This window comes from Callorhinchus milii, unplaced genomic scaffold (genome assembly GCF_018977255.1).
Source record: "Callorhinchus milii isolate IMCB2004 unplaced genomic scaffold, IMCB_Cmil_1.0 Scaffold3, whole genome shotgun sequence".
NCBI classification, from domain to species: Eukaryota; Metazoa; Chordata; class Chondrichthyes; order Chimaeriformes; family Callorhinchidae; genus Callorhinchus; species Callorhinchus milii.
This window is the reverse complement of record NW_024704744.1, coordinates 18960225-18985620: the sequence shown is the minus strand read 5'-3', so window position 1 is coordinate 18985620 and position 25396 is coordinate 18960225. Positions and strand designations below refer to the sequence as shown.

The following is a 25396-nucleotide window of genomic DNA, read 5'->3' as shown; positions in this document are numbered from 1 at the left end:
CATAGTCATTGTGATTATGTCTAACAGTGTATATCTTTGTTTTCCAAATATAGACTTCGGGCATTTCTAAGATTGAAAGCCAGACACAAGGACAAATGCTGAGCAAAAGTGTGAGGTGGGGACAAACACCAATCAACCAGTCAACTCCCTGGGACACAGAGGAACCTCCATCGAAGCACATGAGGGAAATAGAACAGACTGGTATGTACAGCAACAACAACAACAACTTGCACTCATATAGCGCACTCCATGCTGGGTAGTGTCTCAGAGAGCTTAACAGTAGTGGAGCCTGATTCCGAGCCGGAGGGTTTGGAGGAGATGACCATAAGCACAGTCAAAAAGGAAGGTTTTCAGGTGGGACTTGAAAAAGGGAAGAGGGTGGGGAAAGGCGGAGGGATTGAGGGAGAGTGTTCCACAGTTTCAATATAGATCTTAAACCAAGAGGAAGCCATGCAAATGTTATGCTTTAGTTCTGGAACAATGGAGTGCTTATTTTTGTTTGAATCAAATGGAAAAGTTGCAGACTTCAAAAAGCACAGTTGGGGCTGAAAATACACCTAACAAAATGGGATTATTCTACCATTAAGGTGTTAGGAACATCCCAGGTTGATGGTGTCAATCCAATAGGATGGCATCAACAATTTAAGATTGTATCACTCCTTTCGTGTCAGATCATGTTTCAAAATGCTTCAAAGAGGTGGAGTGGGAATCTGGGCAGGGTCGGAGATAGGGTGGGGGCTGGGGGGTAAAAAGAGAGATTTTGGAATGTCCTACTGATGTGAAAGGCCCTACATAAGGATTTATTATATTGTAAGTTGTTTTGTTTTACAAGGTTTTCAAAGAAGTGAAGGACACAATCTGGAGAGATTTGGGGAGAAACTTGTCAGTCAATAGTGATTTGTGGGTGGGGAACATGCCATGGATTTAAGTTGGAGGGCAGAATGAACGGGCGGGGGAGTCATAGAGATATGGTGGGGAAAGTGTCTGGAGGTATTTGAAAGTTAGATCTTGAAGTCGATCTGCTGGAGAACAGGAAGCAAGTGGAGCCTCACGAGAATGGGTGTTGATGGACTTCAGTCCTTATGATAAATGTCACATTAAGGTGAAATGTCCTCTATATCTTTCAATCTATGTGATTATATTGTAACATTCAGGTTAAATGTCCTCGATATCAGTGTTGTCGACCCAGATTTCTACTGAGCCACATGTGTGGCTCTTGAACAAGAGTGTGGCTCATAAACAACAGCGTGAGTCACACCAATCGCAAAATGTTACACCAGAGATACATGTGTGAGAAGCCAATTCCATACAACATGAACCGAAGACAGACGCAGCAACAGTGTAGTCGTAGTGGGATCACTACAACAAAGATATTGCAAACATGGCTAGGATTATTCTCCTTGCAGCAGAGAAGGTTAAGAGGAGACTTAATAGAAGTTTTCAAAATTAGGAGGGAATTTGATAGGGTAAAAAAGGAGAAACTATTTCCACTAGCGGGTGGGTTGGTAACCCGAGGACACCAATTTAAAATAGTTGTTAAAAGAAACAGGTGAGGAGAAATTTTTTCACACAGCGAGTTGTTCGGATCTGGAATGCATTGCCTGAAAGGGTGGTGGAAGCCGATTCAAAAACAACTTTTAAAAGAGAAGACAATTATTTGGGGAGGACAATGTTGCAGGGCAATGGGGAGAAAGCGGGGGAGTGGGATTGATTTGGATAGCTCTTTTAAAAGAGCCAACACAGACACGATGGACCGAATGGCCTCCTTCTGTGCTGTGTGATTCTATGATTCTATGTGTATATACATCAAACTCTGGATGTTTTCAAATATTCCATATCAATTCAAACTTGCAGTGATTACACAAGAATTTATTATTTTTCAAATGTAACTTTGCAAACAAGTCATTGATGCTTGTACAGTTGCATGTGCAAACTGCTGGTAGTTAATTCACACATTTACATATAAAGTGAGTAGAAGCATCATAAGGTGAAAGTTGTATTCAATTAAATACATGGAATCTGGGAGCCACCGTGTATCTAGAAATTTCTCTAGTAAGTCTTTTTGAATATTCAATTGAAATAGCCATCTAAAATACTGCTCATCTGAATAATCAAACAAAACAAGCATACTCAATTGTTACATTTTTTGAGTGATAATATAATGACATAGATATGTATATTAAACCCACAATTCCCATGAACTGTTTTTCATTTTTACTGTGTACATATAACGTGTTTAAATAGCCATACACACTTGTAAGCAACTTGTCAGTGGGAATTATCTGAGACACGTGCTTTCTGCTGAAACTGAGGCAGCTTTGAGCCACACATGGCTCGTGGCTCTATAGTTTGACAACACTGCTCTGTATCCTTCAGTCCATGTTATTATATATTGTACCATTCAGGTTAAATGTCCTTTACATCCTTCAGTCCATGTGATGAATGTCACATTGAATGCAAATGTCATTCATGTCCCCCAGTCCTTCATGTCCATATGATAAATATTATATTTACAGCAAATCTGGCCACAACTCATACTACTTGCGTCACAAGGGTATTGTGTTGGTCAGAATGCTAATGATTCACACAGCCAGAGGTGACTCCTCTGTGGATGATGAGTCTGATGCAAGACAAATCAGGCTAACTCAAGCACTCACGCTGCACGTGAAAACGACAAAGGTTGATCTTGGCCGTGCTGATGGTTGTCCCATCGGCGCTGGTGACTGTGTATTCTCTTTGCTTGACCTGCATGCACTTGCTGGGACCTGCAGTAATGAAGGCTGCTGACAAAGTCTACTCACCATTCACTTTTGTTCATGGCAACTGCCCCTACGTATCAATGTCAGTGATACAGTTAGAGGTTCTGTAATATCCTCCTGGGGGAAGATAAATGGTGGCTCCTTAGCCAATTCCATCCTGGTTCCAGGGTGACATGAAGTCCACCCTCTGTGACAGTCTCAGTAGTTTATCCATGAGTCAAGCAAATCCACAGTATTCAAAGGTACTGATGATGATGATGATGATGATGATGATGACAGACCAGCCAGCCTAGCTTGGCAGCAGGCCTCAGAGGGCCATGGACTAGGGATTTTTCCAGCTCAGCTCCTGTTAACCATGCAAGTCAAAGCCGTAATGGGTAAGGTGCTCTTATCTGGACGAGCGGAGGGAAGCTTGGCAGACAGTAATGGCAAGCTGTGAGATTTGTGCTGGTGAAACTTCAGCAGTACCTCAACAAACACGCTGGATTCTTTTTCAGCTCCAACACCAATAACTTTCATTTCTATAGCACTGTTCATACTGGGCAGCATCTCAGAGGACTTAACAGTGGAGCTGAGAAGAAAAGGGAGTTGACCATAGGCACTGTTGAAGAGAAAAATCTTCAGGTGCAATCTGAAGATGGGTAAAGAGGGGGCATGGTGGAGGGATTGAGACAGTAAGATCCAGAGTTTGGGGCATAGTGGCTGAAAGCACAGCCACCAATACCCACTGAAGGACGTGCAGAATTCCAGAGCCAGCTGAGCATATAGAGGAGTGGGGTGTAAGCAGGTTGGAGAGATAGGGAAGCTCCAGGGCCTGAAGTGATTTGTACACGAGTGTGAGGATCTTAAAATCAATCTGCTTTGCAACAGTGGAGCCTAGCAAGCATTGAGATGATGGGGGTGCAGAGTTTGGTTTGGGTGTCTATACAGGCATTTTAATGTTTTGAGAGAAGTTTTGGTCTATTATTAGTGATCTTTCTATATTCAGTGATGGAAAGCAATGTGAAGTTATGCCTAAGTACACCAATTGCCTGTGTTTGTCCAGTTCCTCAGTGGAGAGGATAGGTGGGTGGAGTATTCTGGTTATTCAGATCTTACCTGTGTGAACGTTTTATTTAGGTGGAGTTTGTGTAAATTTGAAGAGTCAGTCAGCTGTTTCACAAGTGAATTTGTTTTTACTGTTGACACTCCACAGATTGCCAAGTGACAGTTGCAGAGTGGAGTTGCTATGGTTATAGTTAGCACTTGCTTATACTGTGAGGCAGCACGCAGCTGTCTACTTTATTTTTAAGCTGCCAGAAGCTCATATGAAAGTATTTCTGACTGGGGCTGTTACCTTAAGTAAATGGGCTAACATTTTGCATTTCATGTACATGAGACAATACCTGCCCGTACAAAAATGGCATTGCAATTCAATAGTTTTAAAGTTCTGGTGTTTAAAAAAATCATTTGCTACACCAACTCATCCTGGTGAACTTCTATATAAGTAGAATTGATTCTTGCAAAGGTCTTCTTTGTCTGGCACTGGATTTCTGGTTTCATATTCTGCCTGCTTTCTGCATTTTCTTTACAAACTGCTTCCACGCTTCTTCCCATTGCTCTCCGCGCTGTCTCTGTTTATATCTCCTACTCCAGCTCTCTTCCCATTGCTCTCCTCTCATAATGTACTTGAAAAGTCACCATGCCTACACCTATAAGTTGGGGAGAGGTTGCGGCAGTCCCTACCCCATCCTCTATTATCACTGGCTATATCAAATGGTTACTGCTATCAGAATTGACTGGATAAGTTAGGTCTTTTTTCACTACAGAAGAGAGATTAAGATCAGACCTGATAGAGGTGGATAAGCTTAATATAAATAGGCTGTTTCTTGGTAACCGGGGACACAAGCTTAAGATAGTGACAAGGGGATCTGAAAGAGAATTTAGGAGGAACTTCACACAGAAGAGTGGTGCGGAGAATGGTGACTTTGGAAGAGAATTCTACAAGACAGGAGCAATAGTATCTGAAGGAGAGATGTTATGGCACTGACCTAAACCATCAAGCTACAAATCGATGCTGGTGACCTGTAGCTTTGCTATGTTTGCTTACACTGACTTAAGTCTAACTCAGCATCTGACACACAACTTGTAATTCACTCCTGACAGCCCATAACTCTATAAGTAATGCTGTATATACATTCCAAATTGATATGCCCCACAACATGTGCTTTCATTCAGAGGATACGTAAAAAGTTTGCATTTGTGACTTATTTATTGTGCACGAATGATTCATAAATTCACTTCTTGGTAGTGATTAATTGCACCAGTAAAAAATAAAAACAAAACCAGTTGTAAGTCGTAGTTTGACAACTGACATCTCATTCAGAATTAATTTAAGAGGGCGTGTACACTTCCACCATTTTTCTCCTATAGATTAAATGCAGCATCTCACTGATGATGGTTAGTGGAGATGGTTTACTTTTATCAATTAGTACAAATTTCTTGTTGTGGTACCAAAATTCACTCATGCTGTAGTCCCCCTGAGTTATAAACTTTCTCTTCAAAGAAAATCACCACTCACTTATTCTCTGTTCATTTGATCAATATTTTGGGGAGAGGTCCAAATCCCTAACTGTCCAACACCTTGGGGCATCCTCCTGACATGAAAGGCACTATACAAATGTAATTTGTTGTTGTTGTTGTCAGCCGGGTGTCTTGACACATGTGGAAACCCATCGCATGCTTAAGAGTATCCAAACCAAACTGAGAGTTCCATGCAACCCACCTACATATGGAAATTCCAGAGATAGATTGTTGGAATTGAATGTGCAGTTGATAGCACTCTCGTCTTTGGGTCAAAGAAAGTTGTGGGTTCAAGTCCCATGTCAGAGCTCAAGCTCCAGGCTGCTCCTCCAGTGCTATGCTGAGGGAATGCTGCATTGGCAGAGGTGCTGTCTTATGGATGAGACATTAAATAGTTCCGTTCCTGTTCAGGCAGATGTTAAAGATCCCTTGCTACTATTTGAAAATAAAGAGGGTTTTGGGTTCTCGGTTAATAATTCTCCAGTTAAATTGGAGATACATTTCCTGGCTGTTTGTGGGACAGAAGGATGCTGTGAACAAACTGACTACTGCATTCACCTCCAAAATACACAAGTCAGTACCTATTACAGAAAACACTGAAGAGCTTTGAGGGATTTTATGTGACAAAGCACTATCTCAGATGTAAGGAGTATCTGCTAGTATGTTGCCATAAGTCTGCAGATAGTATATGGGTCTTCATTATACATGGTCATCTTAACTTACAGTGGGGACCTATGATTATCAGTATGTTGGAAAGGAAAGGAAAAGGGAGATTTGTTTGGGAAATTTTAAAAACAGGAGCAGGAAGAGAAGAAAGGATACAGCACTGCTGCATTTGGCTTCTCACCAAGATACCTGTCCTGACACCATGTAATGAAATGTGTGATGCATTAAGCAGTCTGTTACTTGAATTATGATTCAAAATTCAACAGTCAGGGGAATAAGCATTGCAATATAAAATATCCGTAGTTTTTACATATCTTCTCTCAGTAGCTTCTTTATCTGTGAACTCAACAAGCAATTAACACCCCAAATGTTATTTCCTTCCTATAATTAAATAAGATTGTTGCTAAGTTGGCACTGTGCAGTCTGGGCCTGGCAGTCGTCAATTCAGCAAGGTGACCGCTCAGTATATGTATTATAGATTCCATCATTAGCCTGCTAAATGTGGCACTTGTTTTTTTAGCACACAGACTTAGGGAATAAATAAGCATACAATGTAGCACATACTGCTGATTTGAGTGGCACATCAAATACAAAAGTGAGCTGAGTTTGAGAGTTGATCGCACTGTCAGCCCTCTCTATTGTAGGAGATAATCTTCAATCACACTTCTCCCTCCATTCCCTCCTTGAGCCCCTGCAGTTTGGTTTTTGCCCTGCCCACAGCACAGAGACAGCGCTTGTAAAGTCACAAACGATATCCTCTCTATCTGTGATCAGGTCTCCCTCTGCCTCCTCGTCCTCCTGGCTTGCTCTGCCGCGTTTGACACGGTTGACCACTCCATCCTACTCCTCTGCCTCTCCTCCCTCATCTACCTTAATGGGACTGTACTCGCATGTTCTGTGAAGCGCTTTGGGACGTCCTCCCGACGTGAAAAGCGCTATATCAAATGCAAGGATTATTATTATTATTATTATTATTATGGTTCGAATCCTACTTAATCAACCGCCTTAATTTCATCTTGGCAACTGGTTTCTCCTCCCACCCCCGCCTAGTCACCTGCAGGGTACCCCAGGGCTCCATCCTTGGCCCTCTTCTTTTCCTTATCTATATGCTCCCTCTTGGCAATGTCATCCGCAGACACAGGGTAAATTTCCACATTTACGCGACTGTATCTAAACCCAAATGCAGCCGAAACCCTCGTGAATGAGTTTGTCACCTCTACGCCCCGAAATTCTAAAACACTCTTCCTCAATCCCTCCACCTTGTCCTGTATAGTCTAAGATGACTCTCCATTGCAGCGCTGGGGCATGTTGTCAGAGGTACTGTTCTTCAGATTAGACATTGAATCAAGGTCCCATCTACCTGTTCGGGTGCCCATGCAAAATTCGAAAATCCCTCAAATAAAATTGGTCACTCACTCTATGGCTGTATGTGAGACATTGCAGCATTTCATCCACAAAATATACAGTCAAAACCATTTACTGTATATCCTGTTAAGTGCCTTGAGAAGTTTTGACAACGTGATAAGGCACTACATCAAATGCAAGGATTATTATTAAAAAACCTTCCTAGGATCTGTCCTGAAATTGCCCTTTACAACTCTAAACTTCTGTCTTCTTGTTCTACTCTTCAGCTCACATTTTTTTTCTGCTCACTGGCCTGCCACATATTTTCCCAACAGGAGGTTTAAATTTATGCAACAAGTCAGGCTTGTAAATATTGCAAATCATAGAATCATCGAAATTTACAGCACAGAAAGAAGTCATGAGGCCCACCGAGTCTGCACCAGTTCTTAAAGCAAGGTGTTCACTCGATCCCAATTCTCTGCCTTATCCCCTTACCCCTTCAGGCTTCTATTCATATACCTGTCTGCTTCCTTCGTGAAATCCACAATAAACTCTGCTTCTACTGTACCACTTTACTTGACAGGACATTCCACATCCGAAAAATTCTCAGAATGAAAACAGTTTGCCTAAACTTCCCTTTCACTCTCGTGACTATTTTATAACAATGGTCCCTGTCACTAACTCCCCTACTTGTGGAATTAGCTTCTCCTTCTTTATCCTGTCAAAATCTCTCATAGTTTTGAATCATACGATATTATAGAAACAGTCCATTTGGCCAATCAAATCAGCATTAGCTCTTTTTCATATAAGAATCTGATATAATCCTACCCTAACCTTTTAATACTCCTTTTCAAGCATTTATCTCATCCTCTTTTAGAAATGATGCCTTTATGGAGTCTGCTTCATTTGTCTGTCTGTGGCAAGAATTCCACGCACTCTCTGCGAAGTTCTTTTTTTATAGATTCCCTTTCAAATCTTCGAATCATTCCTTTACAAATGTTTATCAGTAATGTGTTGGCGAGTCCATAAGCAGAGGACGTAAATATAAAATCACTAATGGTAAATCTAACAGGGGGTTTGGGAGGAATCTCTTCACACAGAGGGTGGTGAGAAAATAGAACTCGCTGCCAGAAGGGAGTGGGTGAAGCAAAATGCACCAATGTGTTTAAGAGGAAACTTGGTACATATGTGAGAGAGCAGGAAATAGAGGGATGTAGGAAAGGGGAATAGGAGTGTTGGGGCTTGTGTGGAATATAAATATTATCACAGACTAGTTGGGCCAAACAGCCTGCTTCCATGCCGTATTGCTCCATGTAACTCTGTGAGCCAAAATATAACAAAAATATAGCACTCGTCAGCTTTTCCATTCAATTTTTTTTCTGTTCTTTTGCTGTTTCTCTTTGCGGTATGACTTCTCATCGTTCCTCTCACCTGTTCCCAGTCACGCCTGTTACACAGACTAAATGGACTGTTTCGGTAAAGTTATATGCTTCGCGCTCTCCTGTCTCTCTCCTGTATGATCTGTCTTCATAATTCTGAGCTAGCTCTTGCTGTCATAGTGAGAGGCCAGAAAAGCTCCAGGGAATTGGGGTTATCTGGCTTTCCTTGTGCTCTGAGACTAATCTGTACTCATTATAGACTGGTTTCACCAGCTCCCTGACTGCCAGTGACAGCACCAGCACAATGTAACAGTCATTATGGAGAGAGGCAGAGGCAGGCAGATCTAGTTGAAAAGGTAGACAGAGACAGATTTGAACGGATTTTGTACCGCAACCCTGCACAGCCTGTTTTCATAATTTTTTCTTGCGGCATCCTGTATCACAGGATAAAAGATGTGCATTGAATCTCTGTCAATACCATGCTGGAGCTGGTGCTGAGACATGTGTCACGATAGTCCAGGGTTCCACCCCTTCTGACGTTCTCTCCTCTCCTTCCTTGCCTGATCTCACACCTCACTTCACATGCCACCGTAGCCAGGATTGGGAATCTCTTCCTTCCAGAACACCCACCAACCGTCCTCCCATTACAACATCAAGCTATTTCTTAAACAAGTTCAGTGTATTGGATTAACTACCCTACCGGGTAATACACTCCAGTTGTATGATCAGAACATTATGCAAACTGAGAATGGCACCTGGGTATTTGAACTCGACTGATTTGGCAATATATTCCAGCATTTGTTTTGCCATGATTATTGCTGGCTCACAATGTTTTGATATGCTTTTTCCATTCAAGGAGCACATTCTCTTCTGACTTGCTATATGAGGTACTGTAAATATCGTTGCATGGCAGTGGATATTGGAGTAGGGGTAATGGGGTTCAAAATTCTACATGGTTGGCAATGACACTGCTTATGATTTCATCTCAGACCCTATGACTGGATTCACTAAATGTGGGGGGAGCTTGAATATCCTGCTGCTTTTTCTTGCCAGCGATTTGGGATCAGGAAGTTTACAGTAAAACACAGAACTTAAAGAAACCAATTAATTAACTCATCTTGTCTGTGAAATATCTGCAACTGTGAAGCCTCTTGAATCCTGTGCAGAATTATTGATGGGATTAGTGGAATTAGCAAATCAGCCAAGACTCCTGTTTGCTATCTAGTGATCATTGCTGAAGGTTTGCAGGCAAATGTTGGGTAGGAATAATTTTTCTGCTACTCTGTCCAATACTTTGCTGACATTTGCTGTACTGGCTCACAGGAGAGTAAGTGGCACCAGTGGAGCCATCCCCTAGCAAAGAGTTGATTCCTTCAACAGAGGAAGGGATGGAAAAGATTTATGAGAAAAAATATAACAAAACAAAATTTAATGAGACATTGATAAGTTCAAATATTTACCTAATTTAGATTAGTCTTGTGAATATTTGTGTATATTTTCTTGAACAAATTTGTATAGTAGAATTCATCCACTGGATAAATATCAAACAAAAATAGTATCTATGGAAAATCAATAGCCTTTGTAAATTGTTACCTAAAAGGTTTTCCTTACTTTTGTAAACGTAATAGAATTCATAAATTGATGTATTTTAGTCTCTGGCACTTTCCTGATTCAGATTTTATTTTGCATAAACTTATTGGGTTTATTGGGATTGTGCAAATCATTAGAATAAATGAAATTGTAAGGAAGAATACTAACAGGTGTAATGTAAAAATACTGTTTCAAGCAGCTGTTTTGATTTTTATTCGTACATTTTTATTATGCGTTTCCTACCCAAAGAGGCAGCTCAGTTCCGATTCAAGCAGGATGTGTCTGTGGTGAGCAATGCATTATAATAATGATGGATAACTCCCTAAAGCCTAATTGATATTCTCAAAATCAACCACACTGTTAAAAATAGATGGTTGTGGTCAAATGCATTGGAACGGAACTTCACAGAGTTTTTGCAAAGTCTGGGTTATATAGGATTCCAATTATTGCAGGACCAGGATCTACTTGCATTGTGCAGTGAAGCTCCCTGTTAGAGATGACAAAGCAACGATGGAGCATATTGTTTGACCTTGCAATGTCCTGAACTGATCTACTTGAAGCTGCAATGATTTAGTGTTCCATTGTGAGCAGGGTATAATCAGCACCCTTGCCTGTTAATGGTAAATAGTGTGAATTTACAAATGTAGTAGCTTCAAAAAATGTTCACGGTTGAAAAGTCAGCATTTTATGTGCTTACATTTCAAAAGGCTTCGGATTTAATCAGCACCTGAACCCTATTTTTTATTATACAAAAGTGTATGAATTTGTAGATTTTACAAATTAGAATAGGGTGAAAAGTACTACGCCTTGAAGTGGAACCGAAATGTCACCCTCCGTGATCGGAAAAACAACAGCAATGCTGAAGGTTTCACACTCCATCACTGTACATAAATGAGAGAGTATGAAGAGAGGGGCATTTTTCTTCTTGGTCAGCCGGGTGCCTGATACATTCGAAAACCTATTCCATGCTTAAGAATATTCCAAACCAAACTGAGTTTCATGCATCTTACCGATACTTAATACTAATAATACTTGCATTTGATATAGCACATTACCACATTGTTGAGACATCACAGAGCGCATCACAGAATATGCTGCAAAGTGGATTGACTGTGTATTTTGTGGACAAAGCTCAGCAGCCAGTTGTGCCCAGCAATGTCCCACAAAAGCCATGGAGTGAGTGACCAATTTTATTTTATTTGGGGGATTTGTTGGCCAGGGCACCAGGAGAGAGAAACTCCCTTCTCTTTTCAAATAGTCCACCAAATCAAATCAAATCAAATAACGTCCACCAGAACAGGCAGACGGGACCTTGGTTTAACAACTCCAATAATGCAACACACCCCAGCAGTATATTGGAGTGTCAGCTGGAAATTCGGAGATATTTATTGGAATGGAATGTGCATATTCTCCCTGAAGGGACATATCCTGTTTCCCTAAATTTAGAGAGTATTAGGCACAGGTTGGGAAGAGCCAAGGTTGGCAAGAGATCATGAACACTGGCTTTGACTAATGGGGTTGAATGATTTGAAAGTAGTGGCCACCCTAGCCATGCGGGCTTCAGCTTGCAGGATTGTAAAATTATAGGATGTTCTGTCTGTAGAGGTGTGCCTGCCTCTGGTCTACATTTACATACTAAAAGGTGCCTCTCAATTACAGTTCAATCAGAATGTGTCTGGGTATGGACATTCTGGGTGATATTGGATTATAGCAATGATGGATAACTCCCTTGAGGCTAATTGAAATTCTTGAAATCAACCGTACAGTTGAACATAGATGGTTGTGGCCAGCGCATGCTAATCTCCTTCCCCTATTGTTTCTAAAAAAAATTTTTTTTTGTTACTTTGGCTTATATTATCTTCTCAAATAAATTGATAATAATTATCATTTAGTAACTCATTTTCATTATTGTTTGTAAGTACACTAATAAGCCTTGTATTTAATATTGCACCTTAACACATCGTCAAAATGTCTTGAAGCTCTCTTCAGGATTTACTGCAGATAATAAATAACCCCTTTGCATTTGGTAATAGTATTTATCATATCAGCAGGACGTCTCAAAGCACAGGATTTTCTGTAAAGTTTTTTTTGTATCAAAGATTGTATAAATGTAACTGGTTGGTTTACATTTTATTTATGTAAAGGCTAACATGTATTTCCACTGTGTATTGAAGCTCCATGATAAATAATCTTATTTAAAGCCAGAATAACTGAAGTGTGAACTTCTTTCATCAACAGTTTGAAACTACCTGTCAATCTTATGGTTGGACCAGTATTTTTTAAATTAGGCTTTGTAACATAAATACAAAATAGGTTTATTCACTTTAATGAAAACATTATCCTTTGACCCTCTTATATCAATGTGGCCAAGTACTTACGAAACCTTTCTATAACTGAAATAAATTAAAAAACAGCAAAGTAATGCCAGCAAGCAAACCAATTTCAAAATTGCAAAAATTGCAACATTGAAGATCATGGGGGCAGGGTCAAAGCTTATAGAAATTATTAACACAGGACTCGGTGTGAATATCACTTTGTAACAAATTTCACTTCAACAATTTATTACAAAACCCAAACTAGGAGTGTGCTTTTTTTTATTTGCCATTTTTTAAGATTTTTACTTCAGACTTACAAAGCAGAGTGATTTGATACATTTTCAGAATGGCCTGAGGTTTTTTTCTCCTTCATGTACTCAATTGCCATTCTTACTTGCTGATATGAAATTCTGTTGTAAAATAACGTATGTTTACCTTATTTAAGATTTAGCTCCAGGAACTTACAGGAAATAAAAACTGTGCCATACAGAATTTTGACACAAGGTAAATTAACATATGATATTCAAGTGAAAGACATTTTAAAATTTCCTGTACTCTGCACCTGCAATAATATTCCTAAATAATCCTATTTGAAGCTGTCTCTCTCCATCCTCCATAAACTTGCACAAACAGAAAATAAAAACTAATGGAAATCCACAGTCAATAATAATAATAATCCTTTTGATATAGCGCTTTATCATATCTTCAAGACAGCTGAAAGCGCTTCATAGAATATACTGTAAAGTGAATTGACTATATTTTGTGGACGAAACACAGCAGCCAATTGCACGCAGCAGTGTCCCACAAACAGCTGTGGATTGAGTGATCAATTTTTTTTTAAAAAGGATTATTATCTCCGGAAAGTGATTTGAATTAGTTTTTGAAAGAGATAGGTAAGTTGGTGATTCAGGTAGGAGGTTTCTGCAGAATCAAGTCTGAAACATTAACCAATCTTTCTTTTTCAGATACTGATTGATATCTAGTGAATTTCCAATATCACAGGTTTTTAGTTTCAGGTTTCCAGACATCTGCAATTTTGTTTTGCCCATGCTCCAAATACAAATACACATATCTATGCAAAATTGAGTATTAATGCACATTTGTTTCTTCATATATTTTTGTTCTACAAAGAACTTTCCTTTCAGCACATCTTAAAAAATAATAATAATGCTAATATTTAATATAATAAGAATCTTTACATTTGGCATAGTGACTTTCAGGTCAGGAGGATATCTCAAATTGCTTTACAAGATACACTGGAAAATGTGGACACTGCAATCAATGTCCCAACTTTGAGTTAAGAAAAAGAAAGCATTTATACAAGTTACGCTTTTACTTCCTTAATAAAATGAAACCTGTTATAGTGGGGACCATCAAATTAATTAATTACATTGATACTGTTTGCATGAATTGTGTAGAAATGGAAGGTGGAGCTTCTTAAATATAACACTACTACTAATAATAATCCTTGCATTTCATATGACACCTTATCACATCATCAAGCTGTCTCAAAGGGCTCCCAGGATATACTGTGAAGTGTAATGACTGAGTATTTTGTGGATGAAACTATGCAGCCAATTTGCTCAAAGAAATGTGACACAAACAGCCATGATTAAAACATATCGTGCAAAGAAAACATTTTAAAATACACAAGTGAATTACCGTCTTTGTCAAAAAAGCTATTCAGTTTGGCTGCCAAGTGACTTTTATTAATGAAACACTGAGAGTGAAGCATTGATGTGCTACAAACATGTTCCTGATGAGTTGGGTAGGTCTATCTGGCAACAGTTCCAAGGGAAATCTAAAACAAAACACAAAATACTGCAGATGCCGGATATCTGAAACAAACACAGAAGCCGCTGGGAACATTCAGCAGGTCAGGCAGCATCTATGGAGAAAGGAAAGTGAGTCAACGTTTCGGGTCCATGACCCGAAACAAAGAGTCATGGACCCGAAAAGTTGACTCACTTTCATTTCTCCATAGATGCAGCCTGACCTGCTGAGTGTTCCTAGCGACTTCTGTTTTGTTCCAAGAGAAATCTATGTGTTTTTTACAGCCAATACCTCAATAAAGAAATACATCAACAGAAGTTTTCATGAATAAATCTTCTTGTTGCCATTATCTCTGCAGATTAAAACTAAATTTTGTATTATTTTTATACAAAATTGAGTATTAATTGTAAGTTCTTCATACTTTTTGAAACATTATTTAATCTGCATTTAAACACCAATAACAGTTGTTGAATAGTATCTAATTTCCTATGTTTGGGGTCAACCTCAACTGATCCAATGGCACTACTCAAAAAATAGAAGGGAGTTTCTCTTGGTGTCCTGGCAAACAATCATCAAAATAAAATTGATCATTCACTTTATGGCTATTTCTGAGATATTGTTGTGAGCAAATTCATTTCCAAAATACATAATCACTACACTCTACAGTAAGTCCTGTGAAATGCTTTGAGACATTTTTATGTGAAAGGCGCTATATCAAATGCAAGGATTATTAGACAGGAATTGTATGAAGATTGGGGAAACTTGATGATTTTATGATTTTTTTTTGAATTTTCAGGTACACCCTCATGGGTGCCTCCAGTTGCAGCGATCAGCCAGCCAGCTCTGATCCCTCCCACCTTCGGGATGCCACAGCCACCAGCCTTCAGCCAGGCAGTCAATGTGCAGGCTCCAGTGATCGGAGTTACACCCACAATGCCACCTCCAGTTCCCCCTCAGCTCCCACTTATGACAGCACATTATCAAGTACAGCAGCCTCCACAGCCTTTAACCAATATGGTTGTGAATCTGCAGAGTCAGCCTTTGTACACAACTAGTCAGCCAGTTACCATGTCGCCTCTGACTCCGGTGTGTCAGGTGACTCAACCTGCCCATAGCGCAATGGGGAATGGTCACTTGACTTGCCCTATTCTGCATCCATCTGCTCTACCTTCGGCAACTCTTCCTGGTAATGCTCAAGTAGTCAATGGGCAAGGGGCTTCCCATACTCCTTTAAATCCGCCTCTCCTTCAGGAGAACACAAATGGTGTGCAGATGTTACGGACTATTGGGATGGGAAAGTACGAATTTACAGACCCTTGGCATCCAAAAGGTAGGTCCAGTCAGTTGCTTTATTTTTCAGTTGTGTACATGTGCATGCTCCCATTGGTACCTTTTTATTTTTGTGTGTTTTTATGGTCTACAGACTTGTAGTAGAGGGATACTTTCAGGAATTGACTTTTGCGTAACTCACTCTTTGTAGCTGTGATACCTACAATGAGCGGGAGGGGTAAGGGAAGGAATCATTTACACCAGTTTCAATCATTTCTTCCTGTATCCTTCAAGCAGTCAGCAGGTAGCATGGATAATTGCCAACAAGTAGTATTTGTGAAGTATCTGGTCTTGTTATGCAGGATGAAGAACACAGTATTTTTAATGAATTGGCTCTGTAATTGCACAGTCTGTTATTCGTAATCATCTTCATTTAGATAGCTAGTATCACGATTCTTCAGTGGCCTTATCTGTTTAGTTATTGACTGCTTATTTAAAGTGCTCATTTGGTTGTATTGGGTGCTGTGAAATTTGCAACAAGGTCAAGTATCCCTCATGATGTTGATTCTAAAAAAAAGCAAATGATAGTCTTCAAAAGAGAGGAAAGAGATGACCCTTGCCTAACACAAAGTTATGAAACTCGAGTGAACCTTCAGACACTGATAAAATAAAAAATGATTACAATATCAAAAGAGTACCTGACTGTAAAAAATGAACACTATCGAATCATTTTGTTGCATTGGATTTTTCAGCTTTTGTCATTAAACATTTCTACATTACTCCTGCATGGCCTACAATCACAACTTTCATTCTTTAATACCGAGTGCAACAAAACAGCTAAGATTGTTATTATAAATAAATTAAATAGAAAAAATAAAGTGAAGCTTGAAAGAATTTCTCACTGAGTTGTTACTATTTGGTCTATAATCACAGGTTTGAGAAACTAATGAAAATTAGTGAAAGATACAGACAGAAATGGTACCCATAAAAACTCATCTCAATACTGACTGACCAGTCCAGCTTCTTCCAGTTAGAAATGTGTCATGTTATAATTATTATTACTGTTAGCCTATCATTTAATAATTTTGAATTTTCATGTCAAGATTAGTAGAAATCTATTTTGTATTTCTTTTGGCATTTCTCAGTTGATAACATTTGATTCTTAGTAAAAGAATTGTGTTTGTGCAGGCAGTGATTGACTTAATGCACGTGTGTTGGTGTCTTAATTTTGGGACATGGAATAAGGTAGACAACTCCTATCTTGTCGTCATTAAAATAAACTTATCCAAGTTTGATGAGTAGCCTCACTGGGGCAAAAATAAATAAAGGGAATGTCATAATTACTGAAAATTCAAATGAATGAAGATATTTGTATAAGTTCACCCGTTTTTTAAATCATTGCAACAAATTTGAAGTATTTGACTCTTTGTGGTTAAAAGTTTTTGTGAGTTAAGGAAGGATCTGTTTCTTGTCTGATCTTTTCTTATCACAATATCTGATCATATATATGGAGCATTGATGCCAAAATACATTTGATCTACAGGGAGTGAATGATACAGACCAAAATGGTACCTACAAAAACTAATCTCAATCCAGATTGACCAGTCCATCTTTATCTTGTTAGAAATTTGCCTTAGTATCATTGAAGAAATACACCAGGAAAAATGCTTTGCATTGGCCGTGCCCTCCAGTATTCATCAAACAACATATTACTGCATCTTTTGATCAAAGATAATATACGTTAAATCTTTTTAATCCTTTTCAAGATGACTGGCATGATATTTGGAGCCATCAACAGCATATATACCTGATATTAGATGCAGTATTCGGATATCTCTTTACCTCGCCTTTGTTTCAGGGGTCTTCATTGCCCATGTCTTTCATTTTTTCCCCAAAACATCAGTATTCTATGTTGTTTAGAGGTGAGTGCTTATTGTTAGCGTTTGTGTTTTTATTTGGCTTTGAAATTGGCAAAATGTGCATCTTTGCAAAGTCCAAATGACATTGATTTTGTTGGTACACCACATATTCCTAACTACTAGTTTTCTAATGTAAAAAAGTACAGTTGGCACTAGGATTATCAGAAGAAACTTTCCCTTTTCTTCCCCTCCCCCATGAAATGATCATGCTTGCATTTGATATAATAGCTTTCAGCCTTTCACATCAGGAGGACATCTCAAAGCACTTTGCAGGATTTACTTTAAAATGTCGTGCCTGTGTATTTTGTAGGTAGAAGCAGATCTACCTTCTTCCTTGTGTTCCCAGCAACCAGCATTAGCCCTCAATCTTGGATTTGGACAGATATTTGGGGAAAACAAATTTGGAAGGCTATGGGGAGAGGGCGGGGAGTGGGATTAATTTGGATAGCTCATTCTGCACAGGCATGATGGACCGAATGGCCTCCTTCTGTGCTATATGATTCTATGATCTTGGGAAAATGCTGGGAAATAAATTATTGGAATAAATTAAAATAGTTAGGCTGTGTTTGTAGACAATCGCTTTAAGGCAAGACCCATGATAAATTAAAATTATTCAGCTTAGGTAAATGTGGATCATTTCAGATTTTCAGTACAGAGCGGCGCTCATCCCTAATCAGGTAGGGCATTCAGAGTTGGTCATGTGACAGTAAGTTAGAGACCTCATCACAAAATAACACTGAGTAATTTATGTCTTTTGACTCTGCTGTGGGAAAACTCTGGAGGTGATCGAAGCAAGTCCCCTGCCAGCCCCATGGACCAAGCTCAGCCCAGAATTGACACTGCGGAGGAACTTCAAACAGGTGAGGTGTCTTTAAGTTGAACAGGGCCTTCTCGGAACTGAGTGTTCAACATCATCCCTTACCTTGGGTGGTTGTTAGCCGTGACCTGCCATTAGTAACTTCAGAGCAAGAGTGGTCATTAATGTCCAATGGATGCATTCCATGGTCTGTTCCTTATTGGCATTAATGTGATATCTCCAACCGAAGCAGTGGTTCCTTTTCTTGCTTGGTTATTTATCCTTTGTGCAATAAAGACTGGCAGTATAAACCCTCAGAGACAAATGTTGGGCATTACACAGTTTAGGCATAATATTTTCCCACAGTGCATTGCAAACGAGGCCAGAAATCCTACCTTTCTCGCTTGCACTTTCAACAATTGGGATGGACTATAAAGATGGAGAGATTAAGCTTTCACAGCAGAGTCACTCAGTCTCCCTTTTATGTTTGACCCACCCTCCACTTAACCTTAGGCCCAGGAGGCAAATGATTACAAATCAGTTTCTAAGTCACTCTCAGAATCTTTGTCATGACAATCTTATTTCAACTCGAGAACTTCCCATCTACTTTAGTCCCAAAGCCTCCTGACTATTTTAGGAACAACAACCCGGTTCATAATGAGAACTCTAGGATTAACACATTCTTTCCAATTGAATTCTTTGTGGTTTTGAAGAGAAGATTGACAATGTTGGATAATGAGTTTACCAAGACCATAGGGCTGTTTCCGACAGTATGATACTCAACTTAAAGTAGCATCAAGCAAATGGAAGGTTGAGCATTCTTCTACCCACCCAGGTTGTTGCTAAGATCTATAGTTTGTCAGTATAATAGAAACATAGCCTGTATATTTACAGACTTGGGAGACATGGGTGTGATAACCCTTTAGGCTGATCGCTGTTATTTTAGACACTGGATCCTCTTGACTCTGCAGAGAAGATAAAGATGGTCCTCTGTTGTGCCTTCCATAGGATTGAGCACTGCCATATACTAAATCTATACCACTAACTACATCTGAACTTCTGGGATCTGCTTGCACAGACTTATAATTCCCAATAATATATGAGGACAGAGATTTCTGCCTTTCTTTGATTTTGCTTTCCACCATCTTTGGAACCTTGTTTTTGCACGGGCCTTATAGTGCAGAGGAGCAAACTTCTCAGTTTGTCTCACTAGCTTGACTTTCAGTAATCTTAAACCCACTCCCGGCACCATGTTCATGAACAGATGTTTCAGTTAGTGACCCTCCAATGAGAACTAAAGATGGTTGGAGTCAGTCAAGTTATTCAAAGTCAATGCAGCAGGAATTGTCAAGTCTTCCACATCCTTTCCAGTAATTTAGAGAGAGAAATTCCAATTTGATCACAATTTTCTGGAGAATTCTCTGAATATCTTTGCTTGCTTCCATGAAATATGGGAATCACCACTAGGACCCACTGGTTTCTAAAAATACCATCAAGTTTCTCTATGGGACGTGATATTCATTTGAATTGGAGCCAAACATTTCTTGTTTTCTGATTTTGGCAGGAGAATATTATTTTGGTGCTCTGTTCATGTCTATGGCACAATTGATGTGGAACAAGAAGAATAAACTAGGCTTTCTGCTCTAACATTGCTCTGTTATTGTTATTGTTATTGAGAAGGAATTAGCTTAACAGTGCGAACACAGCGCTAGTTATCTGACCTGTGAGCTGGCAGGTCTACCTCTGCTTTGCTTTCCAAGTCAGCTTATTACTTGAACAAAGTTTCTTATTTTAGTGACTGCATCTTGTCAATTAGCTGTGAAAGGGTGTACAGACTGAATTAAATTGAGACAGGTATTTGCTGGAATTTTAAGAAAATTATCCCTTCTCTGAATTGCTGGATTCCCAGGGAAGATTTTAGATATGCGGATGCTTTGAAAAAAAGACCTTTCTTACCCTGATTAAATTCCTTAATATTTGGTCTGTGAGCAAAGTCCGAATACAATTATCCTAGTGCCCTACTCTGCATTCCTTGAACATGGACCAGTTCTGCCATGAGTTCTTCATCTAGCACTTTGTTCCCTCATTACTCCCAGTCTATTCGGTGCAGTTCTCTGTATGTCTATTAACTTTGAAGTGTGTATTTCTCATTAATGCAACATCAGCTCCATTGTACCTGACTGATTGCCAGTAATTCAAAGACAAAATAGTCCTACTTTGCAGTTCTTGCCTAAAGTGGTATCATTCCTTCCATCTTAATTAATTTTTCTAAACCCTGAGCTGGGCTTTGAGTAAATCAGATACCTTCATTTGAAAGTGAAGATCTTAATATTTCACATTTCTTGAGTTGCAGAATGTGGACAGTCAAGCAATTGTACTGTTTGAGCAGGTCTTTTGCTCAACTTTTGCAAAGCATTTTATTTGCTATGTAACTGACTCGTTGAGGACCAACAATCTGGGTCACATTTTGTTCCTCTAGAATTACCTGCACTTATGTCAAAGGTCTGTGGGCTCATTATCTGAGCTGCCACTCGCTCCTGAGATCACGCCTTCACTAAACAGTAAACTGTAACCATACAGCTCCGTGAATGCGTATTTGATTCACAGTTTTACTACTGCTTTTGTCTTCACCACCACGGTATGAATGGAAATGCACAAAATTATTTGAAATGTTGTTTCGCTTCACAAAACTTTGCATATTTAGATACAAAAATTGTTTCTGTACCCAAACCACAAAGCTTTTCCCTTTCTCTCTGCTGTTTTATTTTTGTAACTCGGCTTCATGCCTAAGTGCACAGCAAGCATGGAGGTATATAGTTACACAATTTACTTTACTGGGTGGAAGATTTGTATAATATTACAGTTTATTTTTCTTCATACACATGTATCATATGGATTGTTGTTTTTGCCTGTTTCATATGTTTACAGGACATTACAACAACTCCATGTGTTTGCCATTTGCCAATTTAAATAGGTTACTTATTACCTGGTAGTTTACAAGGTAAACAGGTGTCGATGCTTTGAGGTGGTACACCTTTAGGCATCACTGAGGCATGAAATGGAAAATTCTGCTAAAAACCAAAACAGCAAATCCCATAAATCTGAAAGTTAAACAGAAAGTATTAGAGCAAATAAAAACAGCAAAATATTAGACAGCAAGTCAAATAGCAAAAGAAAGAGGAAAAGAACCAGAGGTGAATGATTTGGGTGTGACCCTTCAATAGAAATAGCTCCTCGTGTTGGACTTGTTTCTTGTTCTTGTGACTGCAGTGTGATTACTATCTCTGTATATTAGGGATGACTACCTAAATCCAAGGTAAAATGTTTGTAATATTTGGTTTCCAATGAAAAATTGTGAGTAATGTTAAACTTACTATTGCACAGTAACATTATACTAATTATGGCATGTTATATACATGTTATTCTCTTATCATTTGCAATCTGGGAGTTTACAAGCTAAATGCATATTGCAAAGGCCTTTTTATCATTTTCTTCAATTGGCTGCATTTAAGTTAAGTCGGAATATTTGATGTTTTCATTGTACGTTTCTACCAGCAGAAGTAGAGAAGCTGAATTAGTAAGTTGGCAATGGAACAAACTGAAAACAATTATTTTAAAATAGATTTTAATTCTGCAATTTATCCATAGTATATTGAGGGGAGCACTGAAATTGAACAGATTTTAGGAAAGTGCCTGTGTGGGGGTTTGGCATGCTAACATTAGTGATATTTTCACAACATGTCTATAATGGAAACCCATTAAAGTAGACTCTGAGTTAATCAAAAGCATTATCATAAAAAAAGTGAAGATATAATTCCACAAGACATTGTCATAACACACTCCAAAAAATGGGATTGATTTTATGATATTTCTGAATAGATTTCTTAACGAATAAATCCATTAAGTTGATGACATCGACTCACAGGAAAACCAACTGCAACTCAATATATTTTTACAGTATGGGTTCCCTTGAGTCGGATTTATATACTTCCAGTTATTGGAATGAATTTTCGCTAGGAACTCATTAAGATATCCATTTAGGAATACCACTAAACTGACCCAAATATGTGTAAAAATAATAATGATATGAATAATAATTTTCAGATTGGTGCAGTGTTACTTTTAGAGATTATTGTACAGTATTGATCAAAGTGAAGAGCTTCAGAGCTGGGAATGGTAGTACTGGTGATTGAGTACTCATGTCTAATGGGAATGTGGGGGTCATGGTTGGAACAATAGCACTCCCTGCTGTCAGAGAACCATGAAAAGAATAACAGTCAGTTAGTTACCTAAGAGTATTGCCTATGGTGGGTCTTCGGTACATGTTTGTCTAGGACGTCAGACATCATGAGCAGGATACATCCATTATTGTTCTTAATTACATTCAATAATCTGAGGTTATTAGTAATGTTCAGCCTGCTTCATTCCGGGTCCCCGCCTTACCCATCCCACCATCGGTGATTGGGCCCACAGCCTTATCTATAACTGGAACTCCATCCCGGAGTTTCTATGACTCTTACCTTCCCCCACCTCCTTCAAGGCCCACCTCAAGATCTTTCTCTTTTATCACACCTTCGGTCATCTTTCCCCAGTCCCGCCCAGCGCCCCCCCCCCCCCCCCCCCCACCACCACCACTCCAGCCCAGGTGCAATCCTCGACTGTCCAGCGCATTGGGATGACCTCTTGATGTGAAAGATGCTATATACATGTCAATTTGCTGTTTATATTGTGTTGTGGAAGAAAAGGTCCTTAAATTTTAAGGTAATGAAAGGAGAATAAAGTAAACTCTGACCAAACCATCTATAGAGATATTAGGTAATATGTATACCATAAATTATTTTTGTGAGAAAGAATTTTTCTACCATTTTCAAGATGGAAAATGTAAACTACACAAAATAAATATTTTATGTTTTTAAGTAGAAATCGCCATTACCTGAGAAAGTGTCCTTTTTCCCATACTACAGTCTCCACTTTCTAGTGTGTGATGCACTGCCCCAGAAAACCATACAGGATGAATCGATTGGTATTTTTAACAGGGAGAGTCATACTTGGAAGTCAGGATAGCTTAAGTGGGATAGAGAAAAGATGAGGAAATGGATTAAAGGTTCTGCTGTGATTCATAAATTGGATGGGTATGTGCGATGGGTTCAATGGACTCCTGTTCCTGTTTTGAAACAGAATAGGAGAGTACAGAGGCTCTTTTCTAGGGTAAATAAAGGTGGAACAATTCAAAAGAAAAAGTTTTCTCATACTCACGTGGACCGCATTGCTTGAAGTACACTTACACAGGCAGGGCGAAACCTTGGGCAAGTTTCCTTACTCCACACGCCTAATAATAATCCCTCCAAAACCAAATAATAAATAATAAATTGGTCATTTTCAATCTACGACTGTTTGTGGGACATTGCTGCGCGCAATTGGCTGCCGCGTTCGCCCACAAATATACAGTCAATTCACTTTACAGTGTGTTCTGTGAAGCGCTTTGGGATGTCCTCCCGACGTGAAAAGCGCTATATCAAATGCAAGGATTATTATTATTATTACACATATGTCTTTGTTGCATGCTTAACAAACTGTATCAGGCACTAATCTACCGTAAATTGACTATTTGAATCCTGTCCTCAGCTGTCAGTCTCCATTTCCTCTGTGTCTTACTGCATTACCCTGAATATGTTTTTAACATTATGGATTCTAACTTTCAGCCAGGTTATTCCTCCCCACTTACATTTTAATCGAGAATCAATAACTATTGTCAAGAGATATGGCTTCAGTGTTTAATATGAAGCTCTATATAAAACAGCCAGTTCTTCAGCTTGTTAATCATTTCTAAATTACCCTATCACAAACAGGCGTTATTAAAGCAGAAATGGCTGGTAAAGCTATGCAAGAGTAAGACTTCTCATGTTTTCATATTCAGCAGCATCAGTGTTCAACTGAGCCTGAATCCTTTGGTGATTATTGTCATCTGTTTGGCAGGCTTCTTAAGAAATCCATCACTTGCTCCAATTCATTTTGAAATTCATTACATCTGGTGGACTGGGTGAAGATTGCCTACCGCACACTTGAATTCATCTCTCGCAGCATTAGATATGGCCAGGCTGTCCATTTTCTGCAGGATCATGAGAGTCAGCAGCATATATTCCACACCTTGTTTCTGATAAGAACTGTAGCGGCTGCTCCTGAGCCTTCTCTATCTGTTCAAAAACCAATCATATGGTACATTAGTGATGATATTTTATACATACACCCTCTTTTATGGGTGCAACAGTCAACGCCTGGAAAGCTGTCCCATAAACACAGAATGTTTAGTTCACTATCAAATGCTAAAATAGCGATTTGAGGCCATGCTTGATGATACCAATGTCCTGCTCGCTAGATGCCCCAGCTCTTCCCTATACAGTTTGCCAACGATCCAGAACGCTGCAGATCCATACCAGGATCTACACTCCTGCCCCAGGCTCTATCAGCCTCTACCCTCACTCGGTTGCATTGGCTCCGCACGCACCAGTGAATCAAATTCAAGATCCTCGTTCTTATCTTCAATGGCCATGGTCTCGCCCTAACCTATTTCCCTGACCTCTTTGAACCCAACCAACCTGGCCACTCTCTGCTCAGTGAACATGATCTACTAGATGAGCATCAATCTACTTTAATGTCCCCTGCCTATCCACCTGTTCACCAATCTGCCCCTGCTCTCTGGAACTCCATCCCAGAGTCCTTCCATATCAAGAGATATCTCTTGCACCGTGCTTTCAGTCATATTTCCTCTTCCCAACTCAGGTGTCCATTCAGCAGTGTTAAGCACTTTGAAACATGTGAAAGGCGCTATATAAATGTTATTTGTATTTTATTCTATGAAGTGTGTCTTGGGAAAATGTCAACCTTTTCCATTGATATTCAAGCACATGTTTAGGCTTCTTTGTGCTTTCACAAAGATTCACTTTTCTTGTCCATGTTTTCCATGTGTAAATGGAGTGCCTGGAATTCTCAGCTTGTTTGGATACTCATAAGCATGGAGATGGGT

The 25396-nt window shown here is 39.2% G+C and overlaps 1 protein-coding gene across 1 annotated transcript in view; it reads left to right on the top strand.

The window, feature by feature from the left end:
* Window positions 1-25396, top strand: part of LOC103180920 (kelch-like protein 29) — a 203573-nt gene that overhangs the window by 86293 nt on the left and 91884 nt on the right. Inside the window, exons 3-4 of the mRNA XM_007897033.2 lie at window positions 54-201; window positions 15185-15718. Of these exons, the coding sequence (XP_007895224.1) occupies window positions 54-201; window positions 15185-15718 (682 nt within the window). The remainder of the gene's footprint in view (window positions 1-53; window positions 202-15184; window positions 15719-25396) is intronic.